This window comes from Delphinus delphis, chromosome 7, assembly GCF_949987515.2.
Source record: "Delphinus delphis chromosome 7, mDelDel1.2, whole genome shotgun sequence".
Taxonomy (NCBI): Eukaryota; Metazoa; Chordata; class Mammalia; order Artiodactyla; family Delphinidae; genus Delphinus; species Delphinus delphis.
In genome coordinates, this window is record NC_082689.1 from 9,364,997 (window position 1) to 9,385,314 (window position 20,318).

The window sequence follows — 20,318 nt, forward strand, 5'->3', positions numbered from 1 at the left end:
ATACCCACTCGAGGGTGAACGCACAGGCTCCACAGAACAGAGGGGAGAAGCGGGGCTTCCAGCTCGGGTCTGACCTCACCACCTGGATGCCCAAGCTCTGGATGCTCTTAGCTTCTGCCACACATGCTCTGCTGCTTTGCAACCAGGAAGAGGACAGCTCCTGGGTTTTCATAACCACTGGTTACACAGTCCTAAGAATTTCCTAACGCTGGTCTTCGGTCTTCACAATACAGTGAAATCATCTGATCTTCTCTGGCAGAGGAGCCAGGGTAGGTGCGGCTGGGGGACTGGTCTGGGGCTGGAAGATCCACCAGTGTCTCCGAAAGAGCCCCGGAAGTTCAATTTGTTCTCAAGGTGAAGAGAAAACTGGAGACTTGAGACACAAGGCCAGGTCAACACGAGCAAGAGTCAGGAGGAAAGCCCAAGTCAAGGGCAAGACAGAGCAAAGAGGTCCAAGAACATTGCTACAATAGCTGCAGCCCGTTCTGATTCATCTCTGGCTAATAGGTTTCCTAGGTGTATCTGTTGAGCTTAAAGGTACAGGGTAGACGTATAAGAAATCCACCAAAAATGGTCATAGAAAAGAGAACCACCTTCCTCCTATGTAAAATAGAAGAACCTGCTTTACTGATTCTCCCTTAAACTATCCATACATTGTTCTTCAATAGCTTGTACTAATTTTACTAGATAACACGTTTGTCTCACAAATGAGACGTGGTTCAAGTACTTCTCCCAAACTCCTTTCCTCTTAAATTTAGGGCATTCACATCTCATGTCTTCAACTGCTTCCATCACAACCATTTGCTCCTGCAAATAAAGGTACAGTGAGGTCGTGACTGACAAGAAAAAATGTTTGGTGTTTCTCATCCAGACTCAGTCCTATTTATTGATGACCTTCTCAAAGATTATGATGTGGAGTTGACTTCTGAATGTTAAGCATATGCTTGTTTAATGCCAATGATCTATTTTTGAACACTCAAAATATTTTTAAAATAGTATAAGTTGCAAGTGTGCTCTGTTTCATGGGAAATAAAATTCAACTCCTGTTTATATACTGATATATAAACATTTCAGTAGACGAGGATTCTTCTAGCCTCAGAAGGATTCACTGCCTTTCCATTAGTGAATACTCTGACAGCATTTAAAATTAGATTTGATCTACATGACACTTTTCAGGAAAATGGGTATTAAATAAAAGAAGAAAAACCTATAGGTTCAAGAAAAAGCCATAATCATTTGCTAGTATCACTGATTTCATAAAAAAATTTAAAAATAATTTATAATATTAGCCAACAAAACTACAATACAACCCCCATGAACCAAGCATTACTTCTTTTAGGACACGTGTGAGAAAATGTTTAATTTCCAAGTTAGAGGCAGAACTGGAGTTTTAGACCTTGTACTTTTATGAAAGCATATGCTACTACATGAGGATATTGGTTATTTTTATCAGAAAGAAAAATGTAACAAACGTGGAAGACTAATGTAAGGACAGGAACGTGTTGCTAATCTTGCTGTGTATCGCTTCACCCTTGATGGGCTCTTTGAATTTGAAGCCAAGGTAAATGTAAGCTTGTAACCACCCCTGCAGGCAGGAGAAGTTTTGTAGGTGCTTTGGGATGAAGTCTGGGGAAGTCCTAGACCAGGAAGAAAATCCTGAGGTGCCTGAGATTTCTCTTACATCCTGCTTGTCATAAACACCCCTTTAGAAAAGCAAATGGGCTCCTCACGCAATCTCATGAACTAGACCTGCAGGAACCACAAGGGCTCTGTTGCAGCTTGTCCATCAGACAGGTATGTGCGGGCAGCGAGACCAAGGGTGAGGCTGCAGGAACCCAAAGCAGAACATAGGCTGATGAACGTAAAACTAATACGCTTTTCTATTGATATGCATTAGACAAATGTATAACTGGAACATCACAACCACGATTTTATGGACAATATTGCTTAAGATGAGGAAGGTATTTATTTATTTATTATAAAATATTGGCTATATTCCCTGTGCTGTACAATATATCTTTGTAGCTTATTTTATACATAGTAGTTTATACCTCTTAATCCCCTGCCCCTGTTTTGCCCCTCCACCCCCCACTAGTAATCACTAGTTTGTTCGCTATATCTATGAGTCTGTTTCTCTTTTGCTACGTGTATTCGTTTTATTTTTTTAGATTTCACATATAAGTGATAACATACAGTATTTGTCTTTCTCTGTCTGACTTATTTTACTAAGCATAATACTCTCCAGATTCAACCATTTTGTCGCAAATGGCAAAATCTCATTCATTTTTATGCCTGAGTAGTATTCCATTGTATATATATATACCACATCTTCTTTATCCATTCATCTGTTGATAGACACTTAGGTTGTTTCCATATCTTGGCTTTTTTAAATAACGCTGCTATGAACATTGGGGTGCATGTATCTTTTAGAATTGGGGTTTTCATTTTCTTCGGATATATAACTGGGAGTGGAATTGCTGGATCATATGGTAATTCTATTTTTAGTTTTTTGAGGAGCCTTCATGCTGTTTTCCACAGTGGCTTCCCCAATTTGCATTCTCCCCAACAGTGTACAAGGATTCCCCTTTCTCCACATCCTTGCCAACATCTGTTGTTTGTGGTCTTTTCGACGATAGCCGTTCTGACAGGTGTGAAGTGGCATCTCATTGGGTTTTGATTTGCATTTCTCTGATGATTAATGATGTTGAGCATCTTTTCATGTGTCTGTTGGCCATCCATATGTCTTCTTTGGAAATATATCTATTCATGTCTTCGGCCCATTTTTTGAGTTGTTCGTTTTTTGATATTGAGTTGTATGAGCTGTTTATATATTAATATACTGATATTAGCTGTTAATATACTGATATTAATCCCTTATCAGTCATATCATTTGCAAGTATTTTCTCCCATTCAGTAGGTTGTCTTTTCATTTTGTCCATGGTTTCCTTTGCTGTGCAAAAGCTTTTAAGTTTAATTAAGTAGAAGGTACTTAAAGAACAGAGTTAATTAATTCATTGTATCTTGGACTTCAGGTACATAGAAGTGGATTCGTTATGCTTAGATTATAACCCATTCTCAGTACTGGTTCATATATAGTCCACTCCAGTAATTTTGGTAAAGGTGGGGTAGGGGACTTTTCATTTTTTATTTTTTGCGATTCAATGATTTTTCATAGATTTGCACAACCATCACCAAAATCACTTCTAGAACATTCCATCACCCCAAACAAGCCCTGTACCCATTAGCAGTCACTGCCTATTTCCTCCCCTACATCCCCAACCTAGGTACCAGTAACCCACTTTCTGTCTGTTTGTACCTATTCTGGACATTTTGTATAACTGAATCATACAGTATGTGGTATTTTGTGACTCACCTCGTTTACTTAGCATAATGTTTTCAAGACTCATCCGTGTTGTAGCATGTATCAGTACTGCATTTATTTTTATTGCTGAATAAAATTCTATTATATCTCTCTTTTTTTTTTTTTTTTGCGGTACGCGGGCCTGTCACTGTTATGGCCTCTCCCGTTGCGGAGCACAGGCTCCGGACGCGCAGGCTCAGCGGCCAGGGCTCACGGGCCCAGCCACTCCGTACCGGGGCACGAACCCGTATCCCCTGCATCGGCAGACGGACTCTCAACCACTGCGCCACCAGGGAAGCCGGATATATCTCATTTTATTTATCCATTCATTAGTTGCCAGACATTTGGGTTGTTTCCATTTTTTGACTATTATGAAGAATGCTGCTGTGAACATTCATGTACAAGATTTTGAGTGGACGTATGTTTTCATGACTCCTGGGCATTTACCTTGGAATGGAAACGCTGTGCCATATGGTAATTCTATGTTTAAACTTTTGAGGAATTGCCAAACTGTTTTCCAAAGCAAAGTATATGAGGGTTCCAGTTTCCCCGCATCCTCACCAGCACATATTGGTCAAGTTGACACATGAAATTAACCATCACAGTCTACTGCATTAAGCTTGCAGGGGTGTGGGTCGGCTGCCTTCTATACTGAGAGATGGGTGGAATGATGGTCTGGGGTAACCATGTGGTTCTAGGTCATGTTCGTATCTGAATTGGCTATAAAAATGGGACAGTCAAGGTGGCACTTTAGGGTATGACTCTAACACCTTCAATATTCTGTGCTAGAACTTCCTGAAAAGCTGATTTTCTCCCACTCTCTGCTTAATCCACACCATTAAGGCAACAAATTTAAGGCAAAGATTGTCCACATCCTTAGTGGCACCCCAACTCCAATGTGGTGTTATGAAATCAGTTGAATGCATGATAAAAAAATAAGAGGAAAGGATTTTAGAAGCATCACTTGAATCATTTTATCTGCTTAAGGGACAAGGTTATTACCTGATACAATTAAGTTAAAAGTGAGATTACTATTGTGGAACAATATGTAATTTGCCTAGAAATCAAGAGATGATGTCAGGGTCTTGTACCTCAGATACCTGAAAAATGTTCAGTGCTTGTCTTTTACATTTTAATGTACAATGGCTTTCTATTCATTTCACCCAGGCACACCAACCGGTGACTCACAGATAGGAGGCTCCTTTGCTCCAGGTCTGCTCTCAACCTACCTGTGTCAACAAGAGACTGCCAGGCAGTTAAGAGCAATGAAACTTGTGAAGACAAAATGATCTCTTAGAAAAGCCTTCTATGGGAAATGAAATCAGTGTCTTGAAGAGACATCTGCACTCCCGTGTTCATTGCAGCATTATTTACAAAAGCCAAAATAGGAAAACAGCCCAAGTGTCCACTGATGGATGAATGGATGAAGAAAATGTGATATATACACAATGGAACATTACTCAGCTATAAAAAAAGAAAGAAATTCTGCCACTTGTGACGACGCAGATGAACGTGGAGGACATTATGGTAAGTGAAGGAAGCCAGGCAGAGAAAGACAAATACTGTATGATCTCACTCATATGTAGAATCTAAAAAAAAAAAAAAGCTGAACTCATTGAAACAGAGTAGAATGGTGGTTGTCAGGGTCTAGGGGGTGGGAGAAATGGGGAGATGTTGGTCAAAGGGTACAAACTTTCAGTTATGAGATGAGTAAGTTCTGGAGACCTAATGTACAGCAGCATGGTGACTACAGTTAACAGTACTGTAAGGTATACTTGAAATCTGCTGAGACAGTAGATCTTAAGTGTTCTCACCACCAAAAAAAAAAAAAAAAGAAAAAAGAAAAGATAAAGAAAAGGTAACTACATGAAGCGATGTGTTCATTAACTTGATTGTGATGTGATAGTCATTTCACAATGTACCTGTGTATCATCACATAGCACACTTTAGATATATACAATTTTATTTGTCGATTATACCTCAGTAAAGCTGGAAGGGAAAAAAAGAAAAGCCTTTTTGTGGGCATTCTAGTTGTGAAGTACCCATGGTCCAGAGGAGAAGCTTCACAGAGAGCAGATGAGAGGTGGCCTGGGGTGGTGTGCAGTGGGATGAGGACTGGCTTTCAAAGGGCGCAGGAAAGGGCTTCCCTGGTGGCGCAGTGGTTGAGGGTCCGCCTGCCGATGCAGGGGACGCGGGTTCGTGCCCCGGTCCAGGAAGATGCCACATGCCGCGGTGCGGCTGTGCTCGTGAGCCATGGCCACTGAGCCTGCGCGTCCGGAGCCTGTGCTCCGCAACGGGAGAGGCCACAACAGTGAGAGGCCCGCGTACAGCAAAAAAAAAAAAACCAAAAATAAAACAAAGGGCGCAGGAAAATTCTGGAGTTATTTGATGGAGGTGATGGTTCCACAGACTTATCTGAAACTCATCAAGTTGTACATTTAAATATATACAGTCCATACTTCATCAATCAAACCTCAATAAATCTAAAAGATTTCAGAGGAGGGAAAAAGACTTAAAAATCTTACAGACCTCTTATCATCTGCACTTAAGGTATTTGCCAGGAACCCCATCTTGACTTACTGTCAGAAGCCTGGTTGAACTGGGTGATATCTGAGAAGGTCAGGCCAAGGGAATACTAACCATCCATTTGCTCATCTTCCAATCAGCAAAAGTAAAACGTTTGGACCACATAAGCCTGGTGCTTCATCGAAATGTCCTCACTTTCTCATAATGTTCTCAATTATTTTTAGTCAAAATTTGATAATGTGAATATTATTTTTTTGCAAAAAAATAAAACAGAAACAAGAAAGGAAGGGGAAAAGGAAGAAAGAAGGAAATTTATGATAGCTAGAATAATGGTCCTTCAAAGATGCCCACATCTTAATCTCTGGACCCTGTGAATATGTTACCTTACATGGCAAAGGGGAATTAAGGTTGCAGATGGCATTAAGATTGTTGATCAGCTGACCTTAAAACAGGCAGATTATTTGGATTATCCAACAATCCAATTACCACTGCTAGGCCAAATGTAATCCCAAGAGCCCTTAAAAGTGGAAGCAGGCGGGACTTCCCTGGTGGTGCAGTGGTTAAGAATCCGCCAAAGCAGGGGACACAAGTTCGGGCCCTAGTCCGGGAAGATCCCACATGCCACAGAGCAACTGTGCCGGTGCACCACACTACTGAGCCTGTGCTCTAGAGTCTGCGAGCCACAAGTATTGAGCCCACGTGCCACAACTACTGAAGCGTGTGCACCTAGAGCCCGTGTTCCGCAACAAGAGAAGCCACCGCAATGAGAAGCCCAAGCACCGCAACGAAGAGTAGCCCCCGCTCGCCGCAACTAGAGAAGGCCCGTGCACAGCAACAAAGACCCAACGCAGCCAAATAAATAAATTTATTAAAAAAAAAAACAACAGCAGTGGAAGCAGGAGACAGATGTGAGTATGCAGAAAGGCACAGAATGGTGCACAGAATTGCTGGCTTTGAAGACAGAGGACATGGCCGGGAGCCGGGGGATGTGGGCACCCTCTAGAAGCATGAGCGTCCCCTAGAGCTGCCAGAAGGAACACAACCCTGCCAACTCCTTGATTTTAACACAGTAAAATCCATTTCGGACTTTTGGCCCCCAGAACTATGAGATAATAAACCTGTGTCGTTTTCAGTCACTAAGTTTGTGGTACTACATTACGATAGCAATAGAGAACTACTACAGAATCCTTCAAGTGAGGTAAAAATAGCACTGGCTTCAGTTATTCACACAGTCATTTAACAAATATTCAAAACCTTCCCTGGGCAAAGCATTGTGTTGGGAACAGAGTAGGTATACGTGGAAATGAAATCTGTACCTGGTACCCACGAATGCAAGAGCCAGGCAACAGTTAGATACCGGGGAAAGCGCAGGGAGAGGTACCACCCAAGATGGGACAAAGAATAAGGGATTTTCGGTCCCCTTTAGCTGAGAACACTTGCAGGGCCCGCCCGACTCTTCCCTCACAAGCTGTCATATTTTGCGGTCCAGCCTTGGGTGAGGGCTTTTTTCATCACTTCTCCCCTATCTCAGAGAAATGGAAGATACTTCCATTCCCACCTGCATCTTAGGTTTCGGGTCCTTTCCTCCAGCTATAAACGTGCCGAGAGCATTAGCGAACCTCAGCCAAAGCTGGAAACTACAGCCGGCCACGAGAGTGTGCACGTGAGGTGACTGCAATTTTTTTTTTTTTTCCTGCCAAACCAGAATTAGCCGGTATAGGAATGAACGAGCATGGAGATTTGAAATTGCACGGATTGGAAGGAAGCTCAGGTTAGGTTCGGGCACCTCCAAACGCACCCTTTTTAAAACCACACGGACTGAGGCCTCGAGCTCCAAGCTCCACAAAACGGAGCTGGCCCGGCAGCGAGCGGCAGAGGCGCCGGGAGCCCGCACAGCGCGCCGAACCGGGCGGAGCGCAGAGCCGCGGGCACCGGCACCTCCAGAATGATAGGCGACGTTGCCACAAATCTCTCCGCCCAGCCGCTCAGGGGGCTCCGAGGGAAACAGCAAGTTCGGGGATCGGGGCGGGGAGCCCAGTGAGGCCGCCGCCCCGAGGGCTGCGGACAGTGAGTATCCCGGGCCGCGCTGCATCGCGGGCCCGGGGATGGAGCTGCGCCGGGGGCATCTTGGGCTGCGGTGGCCGCTGCGCCCTAGCCGCCCGGGAAGCGGCGGTGCGGGCCCGGGGCCTGGTAGGGGAAGGCGTCCAGAGGGTCGAGGGCAGGGCTGAGCAGAGGCGCGGTGGTCCCGCCCAGGCCGCCCGCCGGGGTGCTACGGAACCGCTGGCGAGGCCACCTCGGGGCGGGCGGGCGGGCGCGCCGGGGCGGAATGTGGGCACGCGCCGCGCTCCCACTGCGGCCAGGGCCCCGCGCGCGTCGTCCAGGGCGCACGGCGCCCCTCGGAATCCCCGCCCGACCCCAGAGGCGCGCTGGTTACCGCGTCCAGCCTTACTCCCGCCTCCTCTCCCGGCCCGCGTTAGCCACTCGAACTAGCAGTGCTGGGGCGGAGAGGGGGAGACCCGGGCGGGGGCGGGGCGGCTGCGGGACTTCTAGGGGTGCGGGATGCCTCCCCGCGCAGGCCGCCGGGACTGCGATCGGCCTCGCTTCCCCGCGGAGCTGGCGAGTTCCGGGCGCGCGGGTTGCCCGGGATGGGGGCCAGGGGTCTCGGGGTGCCGGGGAAGGGGGAGCACACAGCGCCCGGGAGGGGGCTCCGGGGCGGCGGAGGCGGCGCTCGAGAGATGAGGGTTGGCGCGGAGGCCGGATCGCCGTGGGCCAGCCCAGGGCGTGCGGACGCTTGTACCCCAGAGCGGTTCTGATCAAGGCCCCTTGGGGAGGAAAGGAGAGACTGAAATGGGGCTAGGGACCCGGGGCGGCCATTTCGGGGCTAGACGCCGCCAAGGCCACTGACGGTGTTTTAGGAGCTCAATTCTGCTTACCAATTAATTAAGCCGTTTTCCTTCTGCGGAAAAGTTGATCCAGGCTCTCATTAGCAAGGATGAGTAAGGGTTATTATTGGGCATTAGAAAAATTCCTTTTCGCCTTGCCTGGCGCGCGCGCGCGCGTGTGTGTGTGTGTGTGTGTGTGTGTGTGTGTGTGAGAGAGAGAGAGAGAGAGAGAGAGAGAGATAAAATAGGCTTTGGAATCCCTCAGGCCCGAGTTCAAATTTGGCCTCCACCACCGGGTAGTTTAACCTCTCTAAGCTGCATTGCCCCTATTCTACAAATAGCCTCAATTTCCTCATCTGTAAAATGGGGCATTAATACAACTGGACAGAATCGTTGTGGAGAAGCCGTTAAGCACAGTTCCTGACCCATAGAAGGCATTTATATTTTTAGTTCCCCCAATACAGCGTGAACCTAGATAGGGTTCCCCGTTTCTCTTGCTCTGTGGTCTCTGCACAGCTCAGCTCCCCAGCCTTGGCTGCTCCAGCCTCTTCAGCCTGTTGGCCTCAAGTGCGCCCTCTAAAGGCTCAAGATGTCCAGTGCGCAGCCGGTCTAGAGGGCAGATATCGACAGAGCCAAATTACAGATGTGCCCGCCCCACGCCCACGTCTAATGAAGAACCTGCTACCAACATACTCTGTCACCTTTGGGGAAGATTGTATTTTTAATTTTAATTGGGCGCTTTCCCCTTTACCGCTTATTTACAGTGAGCTCACCACATTGTAACATAATCAACAGTAGCCAAATTAAAAAGCAATGAATTGGGCTTCCCTGGTGGCGCAGTGGTTGAGAGTCCACCTGTCGGTGCAGGGGACATGGGTTCGTGCCCCGGTCCGGGAAGATCCCACATGCCGCGGAGTGGCTGGGCCCGTGAGCCATGGCCGCTGAGCCTGCGCGTCCGGAGCCTGTGCTCAGCAACGGGAGAGGCCACAACAGTGAGAGGCCCGCGTACCGCAAAAAAAAAAAAAAAATCAATGACTTGCTTATAAAACTTGCTCCCCTAACAGAGTTGTGGAAAATTTAATTTCGTTTTAATCTCTGAAACACTCGAACAGGCTATATAGTATTTTCACTTCTGCCAGTTACCAGGTAAATACGTAGCTGACCTCCATGTCATAGCCTGCGTGTGTTACTTCATTTCCCCCATGAATGGTTTCTCTGTCACCGGTAGTAAACTCACTTTAGGGAAGAATGGGGAGTTGACTGTTGATCCCATAATCTTCCATAATCTTCCCATTTCCTTCCTTCAGCTTCTTCAGTGCAAGGCCCTAACGTTATGTGCAGAGCTTCCATTCTAGGTGAGCCCAGAATGGGTTACATTTCACACGTCAGTCCTTAGCAGAAACCCCACGCTCACTGCTCCACTTCCCCCAGTGTCCCACACGTGTTGTCATTTTGCATGTGTGTCAGTGTGTGGAAAAGATGGGGGAGCTTGAAGACCGTATGGTGGAGAAAGACTTGGAGCCTGGCGAGAAGTGGCCCAGAAACCCTTCCTGATTCTCCCTCTCTCTCCGGGTGCAGAGGAGGGTCCTAATGCTCAAATGATTATTTTGTATCTTATTACATAAATGCTGAAATGCTAAAGCAGACTTGGGGGTGAGGGAACAGACGTTTATTCTTCTGTTGCCTTTTGTTTGTTTTAGTTAATCTGGCTGTACAGTCAGATAACTCTGATTAGTCAAAACAGGAATGACTTTTAGAGAGATTTGGGTGTGAAACGCAGACAGCCCCGTTGCCGGGAAGATCTTCAGGGACCTCCTGTGGATCTGATGGAATTTTGCTTTACCCACCCATAGGCTCCATCTGATACTATTTTCTACAGGCACAGTTGTGCCTCTTTTTTTTGTTTGTTTCTTTGTTTTTTACAGTTGTGCCTCTTGAAGAAAACTTTTCCATTAAACGCCATTTAACGTCATTTCTTTATGAACAGATAAACTGGAAATGTCAAGAGCAACTCAATGGCAACTGCGTCTCTTAACCCATAAGATAAATAATTCAGTGAAAATATAAAGTTCTTAACATTGCTTAGAAAAGTGCTTGCTATTTCAACTCATAAGTTGAAAAAAATATGACTTTTGTATTATTATTATTTCAAAGTCTTTCTTACATGTAGGTGGGCTTTAGGAAAATGCCAAGTTGTGTGTTTTATCTCATTAAACACAGATTGTAAAACAATGTTATTATTATTCATCTAAGCCAGTCACACCCCTTATCAAGCTGCCTGGTTCTCCTCTTTCTGGCTCCTTGGGATTCTGTGTACAACTACCAGGGGCGAAGGGAAGACAACCATCAGACTCCACTTCGGAACCCTATCTAGCTTCATCCTCCTGGAACTTTTGACAGGGTAGCTCGGTTATGGGCTGTGAGCTTTAGAGAGCAAGGGCTATCCCATCCCTTTCTATCGCCAGGCAGACTGTCCTCTCACGGGGGGAGAGGAGGGTGGTGGGAAACACACACACAAGCCTACAGCCCAATGTAGACTAGACTTCCCAAGGGAAGTGGCTCTGAATTGCCACTAATCTACTGTAGGCAAGTAGCTGAACCAGATGATGTTTAAGAGGTAGAGAGAGGGGCCTTGACTTTCTTATAATAAAGTTAATATACGTTTATTTAGAATTTTTTACCAAAGAGATAAGAAGAGGAAATTACTTGGAAGACAATCGTCCCAAGAATAATCTCCATCAACATTTTAGTTTCACTCCAGTCTTTTTTTCCTACAGATACATATTTTTAACAACAACAACAACCAAAAAGGAATTATTTCATGTGCCCCATTTTGTGACCACCTAGTATAATTCAACCTTAGCGTGACCTTCTTTCTCTGTCTTCAAAGAGCCCGTACAGTTTTATCTTTGATGGTGCACTTGCATTGCATGGCTATACCATGATTGACTGATTTAACATGTACTCTAATGTTGGATATTAGAGATGTTTGCAGGGGTTTTTTTTTTTCCTCATTATTTCAAGGTTTCACTATTAGAATTTAGTTGAATCTTGAAGGATGAGCAGAAGAGGACCAGGAGATTAGAAGGAGAGAAGTATGTTCCCGAAAGAAGAGAAGGTCATGCACAAAAGCTTGAGAGACTGTGCCAGGTTCAGGGAGCTGCAGGTGCTTCCATGGGGCTGGAGAGCAGAGTGCAAAGCTGAGGAACAGGAGAAGGGACCTGGCAGAGTGGCAGATAACGCCAGGGGAGAGCCTGGAAGCAGACAGGGCAGTTTGGACTTAATCCTAAAGATAACTCGACCAGGTGGGGAAGTTACATGGTACGATAGCATTTTCCCATTCCCAGCATCCTCGGTAATGGAGAGGTGAAGGGAAGAACCCAGCAGAGAGCAGCAACATGGGCAGGAAGTGTGGTGGCTGAGCACTGGATATCTGTTTAAGAGACAGAATAATTTAAAAGATGAAAATAACGGGTATGAGAGAAATGAAAAGTCAAGATGAGCCCCAGGACAGATCCATTAAATTGCTCTTCCACTGGCATCCTTGTTTCCTTAGCACCCGTTTCTTCCCAACAAACTCTTAATCTGGGGATTAGCGAACTTTTCTTCTAAAGGGTCAGAGAGTAAGTATACGAAGTTCTGCAGGTCACATAGCCTTTGAAAAGGTAAAAAAAAATTCTTAGCTCAGGGGTGTACAGAAAGGGTCTGTGCAGATGGCACAGTGTGCTTCCCTAAAAGAGGCTGAGAGCTGGGCACTTGGGCCACAATTTGCTTCTCTGTCATTTTGTCCACATCACAACACTGCGGAGAAAAGCCGCATGGTTGGAGGTGTTCCGAGTGTATTTGGGACCGTTTTTTATACCACTTTCCTCAAATGATTTTCAGTAATAATCACATGTCATGGTCAGTAATAATCATTATTTTCTGATTTGCTCCTCTGTTTTAAAATTACTTGAAACAAAGAATAGATTTCCATTTTAAAGTCATTTTTCAAATTCATGTATCGACTACAAATTTCACTTTCCAAACCAAAGTTTTTCACCTTGCAGTTTTGGCACTCTGTTTTGCTCTTTTAAATTTTAAACAAAACTAAAGTCTGCAGGTGGGCACATAGAGTGACAAAAGTCAAGTAGCTGGCGTCCTGGTCTTCGTCTCCACCATCACTGTGCTGTCACAGTCCATCTTGAATGTCCTGCTAAAGGCAGTGATGTGTGACACCGCAGGCACTGCAGACCCAAACTGAGCCAAGGTGTGGACCAGCAGTTCTGAACTCTTAGGAACTTACTCTCAAAACAGATATGTGCATTCAGATGGCCAAAAGGCACATGAAAAGATGTTCAACGTCGCTGATAATTAGAGAAATGCGAATTAAAACTACAGTGAAGTATCTCACCTCACACTGATCAGAATGGCCATCATCAAAAATCCCACTACTTACCATCTTTTCTCCATCTACCCCCTGCTTCCTCTAGTCTCAGAGGATGGGTCAGTCTTCCTGATCAAGACCAACCCTGTCCCACCACCTCTGGGATTAGTCATTCTCTCTCTCCTTATCCTCAGTTTTTATGCATACACTCCATTCTCATCCTAAAAAATAAAACAAAACCAGAGACTTCCCCTGACCTGGCATCGTCTCACCTCTAGCTCCATCCAACCCCCTCCTCTTTTTTTTTTTTTTTTTTTAACATCTTTATTGGAGTATAATTGCTTTACAATGGTATGTTAGTTTCAGCTTCACAACAAAATGAATCAGTTATATATATACATATATTCCCATATCTCTTCCCGCTTGCGTCTCCCTCCCTCCCACCCTCCCTATCCCACCCCTCCAGGCGGTCACAAAGCACCGAGCTGATCTCCCTGTGCTATGCGGCTGCTTTGAACAACTTGAGAGATAGATCTACGCAAAGCACAGGTCCCATCTTACCTCTTCCTTGTGCAGATGCAGCCACCAGCTATTCATCATGTACAGGGTAAACTCCAAAACCCTTATCTGGCACATAAGGCTCTTCAAGATCTAGCCCCTGGCTCCCTGGTAACCTGTATGCCGTTGTGGTATCCAAATTTCTGTAATCTGATTTCCAATTTTCTAAGCAATTTTCTAGCTTCCCAGGTAAATGCTGGGAATGGGGGTGGATGGAGCGGGTGAAAGTATGTCTTGTATATCAGACGTAAATATCATCATTTTTAGAAGACTCTGTCTCCCGTTGTAAGATCATAAATTGGCCTTCTCCTTTACCAATCTCTCCTGAGTTGGGTTCGTATGAGTCAGTCCCCCTGAGGCTAACCCACTCTAGCTGCATTGAACAAATTGAACACTTGGACCCACAAAACTGAGAACCATAGCCTCTGCCAGGCGCCCACTCACCCACCCCCCCAACAAGGCCAAGCTACCCTGTCTAAGGCCAGGCATCTTCCTTCTCTAACATCTTTGTTGTCACCTGTCAGTTTCCATCTCAATAAGGGACACAAGGCATGGGCTTTGGAGTCAGGAATAGCTGGGTTCAATTCCTGGCTTCCTGTCTAGCTATTATATATACTACCTCCTGGCCATGAGAACTTGGGAAAGGTACTTCACTTCCCTGAGTCTATTTCCATTTCTTTAAAATAGCCATAATAATACTTACATATAGGATGACTGTGAAGATGAAACAGGTTTCATAAAAGCATTTGGTCCTATGAAAAAGTGAGGAGTGTTCCCAAATCTGCATAAGGACAAGATTAATCTAAAGGTCTAATATGATGGTGGGGCCACTTTGGTTCTGATGGGGAGGTAGAGCTTTCCAGAAAGATGGAGATTTTTTTGTTTTGATGTTCAATGAAATTATTTGTCATATGTATTTCAGAACATCTTGGAAAATGTATACAAGTCATGAAGACATTGGGTATGATTTTGAAGATGACCCCAAGGATAAGAAGACACTTAAACCCCACCCAGACATTGATGGCGGATGGGCTTGGATGATGGTCCTTTCCTCTTTCTTTGTGCACATCCTCATCATGGGCTCCCAGATGGCCCTGGGAGTCCTCAACGTGGAGTGGCTTGAAGAATTCCATCAGAGCCGTGGCCTGACGGCGTGGGTCAGCTCCCTCAGCATGGGCGTCACCTTGATTGTGGGTATGTTCACATGTGGCCCGTTGTAAAACTGAATAATTATAAAAATGACAGTTCCTCACTGTAAGTAATGTTTTATATTGTTGAAACGTTAGATATTACATTTTAGTAGATGTTGCTGTTGTTTTTATTGTGGTCAAATGTACATAACGTAAAGTTTACCATTTTAACCAGGTGTACAGTTCAATGCACATTCATCACCACCATCCATCTCCAGAACTTTTCCCATCTTCCCCAAATAAACCTGCACACATTAAACAATGACTCCTCATTGCCACCGCTCCTCCCAGCCCCCTATCCCTGGCCACTACCATTCTATTCTCTGTCTCTATGAATTTGACTGTGCTAAATACCTCATATAAGTGGGATCACACAAGATTTGTCCTTTTGTGGGATATTCCTATTCGAGGATGGTAAACATTTGGAGTATTTTAAAAATTGAGCATTAGAATTTTTGCCCCTAACTCTGTTTTCTTAACTGTTATAATTCATTCCCTATCATTACAAATCTGTTTAACACATGAATATTTTTAAAAGATAAAAATTTTACAGAAAACACAGTAAAAGTAAATAATTTTATTTCAGAGCTCTAATGTTTTAAATTTGAAGTATTGATCCTATGTTATTGAAAAATCTATTAAACTGTTTTTAGAAAGGTTACTGATATAGCTAACAGGAGGGAATAATAACATATTCTTGTATTTTGTAGTTTAACCACCTAGCAATCTATGAAAGCAATTCTTATCTAGTTGGAGATACTAAACAAGGAAATTATTATAAATATGATACGTTGCTATGGCTAATGTGTTTCAGTTTGAGAACTAAACAGCTTTTACTGCCAACTGCTATTTAATAAGCACCTATTATATACCAGGTGTTTTCCCTTACATCATCTCATTTAACTTTAATTCTCTCAACAGTACGAGGTAATTACCACTATACCATAAAGCTGTTCAATTCCTTTACTTGAAAGTAAAAGCCATATTTTTATGTATAATTTTTTTTTAATTTAAAGGGTTCATGATATATTTTATACTAGAAACATAATAGGCCTCAAATCTCTTCCTAGTATTGTGGGAGTATGCGGATGACAGGCAGATGTGTGTTTGACGAGAGTCTGTGCCTTGTCAGTGATTTCCACATTGGTAATTAATTGCTTGAATTCAATTCAGAGATTTGTTGATCTTGGCTGGTATGCAGCCAATGTTATTTTGGATAATACCAGCGACATTAATAACAGTGGTAGTGCTAATGATAGAAAACAAGGACAGAATGTTATTTCTCAAGATGTGTACAGGGGGTATGTGTTTATCACAAGGAATTATTACTGACCTAGTTTTTAAATTAAATAAGGGCATCATTATGTGTGTGAGAGAGAATTGTTGATACATCACTTTTGCCTATAACTGTAATGAACTGACTCCTCAACCCTGCCTTGGCCTTGTTCAAACCAGGACGGTTTATCATATGAGAAGTGCAGGTAGGTTAACCTCAGTGCAGGGAATTTGCTAGTTTTGTGTTGGATATAATTCTACCTTCTCAATAAGTCAGTAAAGGAAAACTGTGCTTCTAAAATATAGGTTGACCAAAAAGTTCGTTTGGGTTTGGCCGTAAAAACCCTAATGAACTTTTTGGCCAGCCCAAATACTAAAAATCCAGTTTTCTTACCTTTTTAAAAATAAATGTTTAGAGGGTAGAACAAGATACTCACAGATTCAATCTAGAAAGTGTGTGCATACAGCAAAAAAGAAGATTCAGCCAAAGACCAGGGTATTTGTCCCAATATTTTCCAAACCGTCTAAGAAGGTTGTCTTCGGTATTACTTTGTGTTTCACAAGTTCTACAGGAATAAGCAATGGAAATCAGTGCTGAAATAATTGGATGTGGTTCTGAGGATGATCCCCCAAATAAGAACACCTAACTCATAGTGGGGATGAAACGTGATTGTCATCTTTAATTAGGAGGTAACTGTGGGTTTTGAATTCTGTTTGAGAGTCCTTGATTTCCAGACAGTGGAACTTTAGATTGTAGACTAACCTTTCTTCAGGAAGGGTGTCTGCCAGATAGACATCTTTTGTCTTGCAGCTCAGAAATTATAGCACAGCAAGGCTCATAGTTATGTAAATGAAACGTCTTTTATTCTGTTTATCATGACCCTAAATTGCTATTCATTATCTAAGCTGCTGGTACAGGTGGCGGCAGATATGTTGTTTGCTTGGAAAAGCAAAAAGGAGCTCTCCTTTATTTAGCACTTACTACATGCCAAGTGCGTGTGATGTACATGATCTCATTTGATCCTACAGCAGCCCTGGAGGCCAGACCATCATCTTGATCTCACAGAGGAGAACATGCAACGCTCAGAATCATTAAGTAAATTACTGAAGTTAACTTGTAGCCAGTAAGTGTGGGACAGGCTTCAAACCTGGTCCACTGGACTCTGAAATGGTGTCCGCTATACCACACGGCCTGCCATGACGTTAAATGAGAACTGAAAATATGTTTGAAGTGAATAAATCGTTTTCATTTTCTAATCATTGTAAGGACATGGAGTTACCTCTTTCAAATTTAAAAATTCCATGAATTATGTTACAGAGTTAAAAGCACTCTGTTGGGCAGTGACTTGCACATGGGGAATTCAATTCATTCTTGTTTCATTCTTTGCTAGCATGGATTTCGCCAGTTCCTGCAGAAGGTCCCAATTGTTAAAAAAATGTAATCACCTTGGCGGTATCTACAGCAGCCTTTGTGATAGCTCTTGGAGTAATTCTTGGTAGAAGCCATGTAGTTAGGGGTAGCTATAGGCTGCAAAAGGTCATTTACTTGCTAAGTAGATTTAGAGCAATGGTTGTCTATCTTGGCTACACGTTAGATCCACCTGGGAGCTTTTAAAAACCATGCCTCTCGGGCTGCACCTGGAGCATTAAATCAGAATCTCTCGGGATGGGACCCTAGCATCAGGGCTTTTCTTTAATGATTTTTTTAAAGCTCCTAAGTGACTCCAACAGTCAGCCAAGGCAGAGAGCCATTGATTTATTGCAGGGAAGGGTTACACCAAGAGACCATGTATCCAATGAACTAGCTACTTTCATCCGTGATTGTATGCCAAGGCTCACCTCAGATTGTTTCTCTCCTCACCTGAGCTTTTTTCCAACCTGTGAGATGCTGGGATGGGCAAGAAGTCATGACTTCCTCAGCATGTTCCTGCAGCAATGCGAGACTTTATTATGTGGGAAATGGGCCAAGATTCAGATTCCTTCTGAAGAGGAGAAAGTCTGACAAGGTGTATAATCTCATTCCAAAACAATGAATTCCTCTAAAAAAGTGGGAATCTTAGCCAAAGGACTGCATCTCAATCTTATTTTCCCCTCTCCTTAGACTGGGTGTGGAGTTCTTTTCATTTTGTTGAATGGCAATTCCATCATGGAGATGCCAACTGACCATCAGTAAACAATGCTTAGAAAATGAAACTAAGGATCCGAAACTTTGGGTCTGACTTCGTTTTTTTTTGATAAATCTATATTATGTAACCATGGAGGACTCAGAGCATTTCTGGGGCTGACTTTGCCCATCTGCACATCATAAGTGACTGTAGCTGCAGCACACAGGGTGCCAGAATCAATAAACTAAAAGCCAGACACCGTCATCATCTTAATGTTCTTCTCAGTAAAGCAAGCAATACTTTCTTTTTGATATATAGAATTCCTCCAGATACGAATATCTGTACTTATTTGGGAATTTTCCCCCTTTGTTCCCCCAAATGCTTCTTAATGCAGTGTTTCATAATCATGCAGCATCACAGAAAAACTTGCTTCTGGGTCCTTTCTGTAATGTGGGAAATATCATTCCACTGAACTGTCATGCATTGACCCTTCATATCTTAAAAGACCTATTAACAGCAAACCAATGAATTATGCATTTTTCTCTTTTTTTAACCCACTCATCTGAGATTTGAAGTGGTGAAGTGACCGTGGGTTTAGGAAAATAAAAATATTTATAGAGAAATAAAAGACACTCTTCAACTTATGGTTTCTGAATTTCAGTTCCCCCCAGTAATTTCCTCAGATGTTTATATCCATGTGCTTAGCTTATATATTGTTTATATCATGTGCTTATTTTATAATATACATAATACAGTATATTTGTATAAGATGTTTACTGTATTAAGTCTATTCTAAGAGGTTTGTCTACTGAATTATTTTCTGTAATACAGCAGGGTTAATTAAATTAGCAAGTCTTTATCTTCTTAGTTTTCAGGATTGGATCCTCTCAAAATCACTAGACAAAAAAAAAAAAATTTATTAGCAGACTGTACCCAACTATGTACATGAATATTGTTAGAATTGTAAAGGACAGTTTTATTTCAGTTTGAACTACAAGAGGAGGCTCCTTAGACTTCAACAAGTTTTTAACCTGAAATAGTCCCACCTGAACATAGGGTTTGATAACTATATAAAGTAATAATGATCAAAAAATAAGATGATGTTTAAAATGCAATGCTGAGTACAGCCTTGAACTGTATTACTAAAATACGGATTGCTATTTGGATAAGGAATCACTGACCCGAAGGCAAGCATTAAGCTTCAATGACATCAGAAGCTGCCACAAAATCAGGAAGGAAACAAAGAGGTTGACGAAAACTAGAGCGTCATATAAAGTAAGCAATGAGAAAGTGTATCATATACTGCATTGCTGTGAGTATTGGCAAATATTGTACAACCAGGGGTAGACCTGAATCTCCACACAGTGTCATAAATGCATAGCCTGATGGGTCCAGTCAGGGACTGAGAGTCAGCAGAGGCTGAAGTATGTATGAAGCAATGGAGTTCTTTCCGGCTTGGTTTGCATCTGGATATCCTCATGAAAACAGGCTATAGGTTCCTTTCTTGAAGCATGGAGGTCCTGAGAACCCCCCTTTCTGTACTCCCTTTAGATCTACAGTAAAAAACTAAAATGTATACAGAGGCCAAACAAGTAACGTAAATGAGGGCAGGATGTCAAATACGAGGCTGCAGGGAAGGGTGGAGACTGCAGCAAACTAGAGAGGGCGTGCCACAGCAAAACAGGACCAGCTGCTGCACGGGTCCAGCTGCCCTGGACTGTGTGGGAAGGTATTCTGTGTGGCCACTGGATTTTTTGTGAATAATCTTAATTTTTAAATGTTGGCAACTGATTCAAAACGTTTTTAATTCTGGATAAACAAAATGCACCCACAGGCTGGATGGAGCACCTAGACCACTAATTTAGGACCTCTGCTGTAGACAAGAGAATGAAATCAACTGGTCTGTTTATTTCAGGTCTGTCTTCCTTGAAAATCTAGAACCTTGTGCTCTCCAGTGAAGTTACTGAAACCTATCTTTGCACGCCAAAAGCTTTCTGCACATAAAGCAGGGGTGTGGTTTTGGTTTGTTTTACTTGAGAGCTCTAGTAATATTGT

The 20,318-nt window shown here is 43.3% G+C and overlaps 1 protein-coding gene across 3 annotated transcripts in view; it reads left to right on the forward strand.

The window, feature by feature from the left end:
* The first annotated feature begins 4,874 nt into the window (after positions 1–4,874).
* The window catches only part of SLC16A14 (solute carrier family 16 member 14), a 32,726-nt gene continuing 17,282 nt past the window's right edge, over positions 4,875–20,318 (forward strand). The window contains exons 1-2 of one of the 3 annotated variants that reach the window (XM_060015978.1): positions 4,875–4,888; positions 14,616–14,887. In XM_060015978.1, coding sequence (XP_059871961.1) covers positions 14,629–14,887 — 259 coding nt within the window. In that variant the 5' untranslated portion in view covers positions 4,875–4,888; positions 14,616–14,628. Of the gene's footprint in view, positions 4,889–7,458; positions 7,955–14,615; positions 14,888–20,318 lie in introns of those variants that run through there. The other 2 variants (XM_060015976.1, XM_060015977.1) reach the window with 2 other exon arrangements.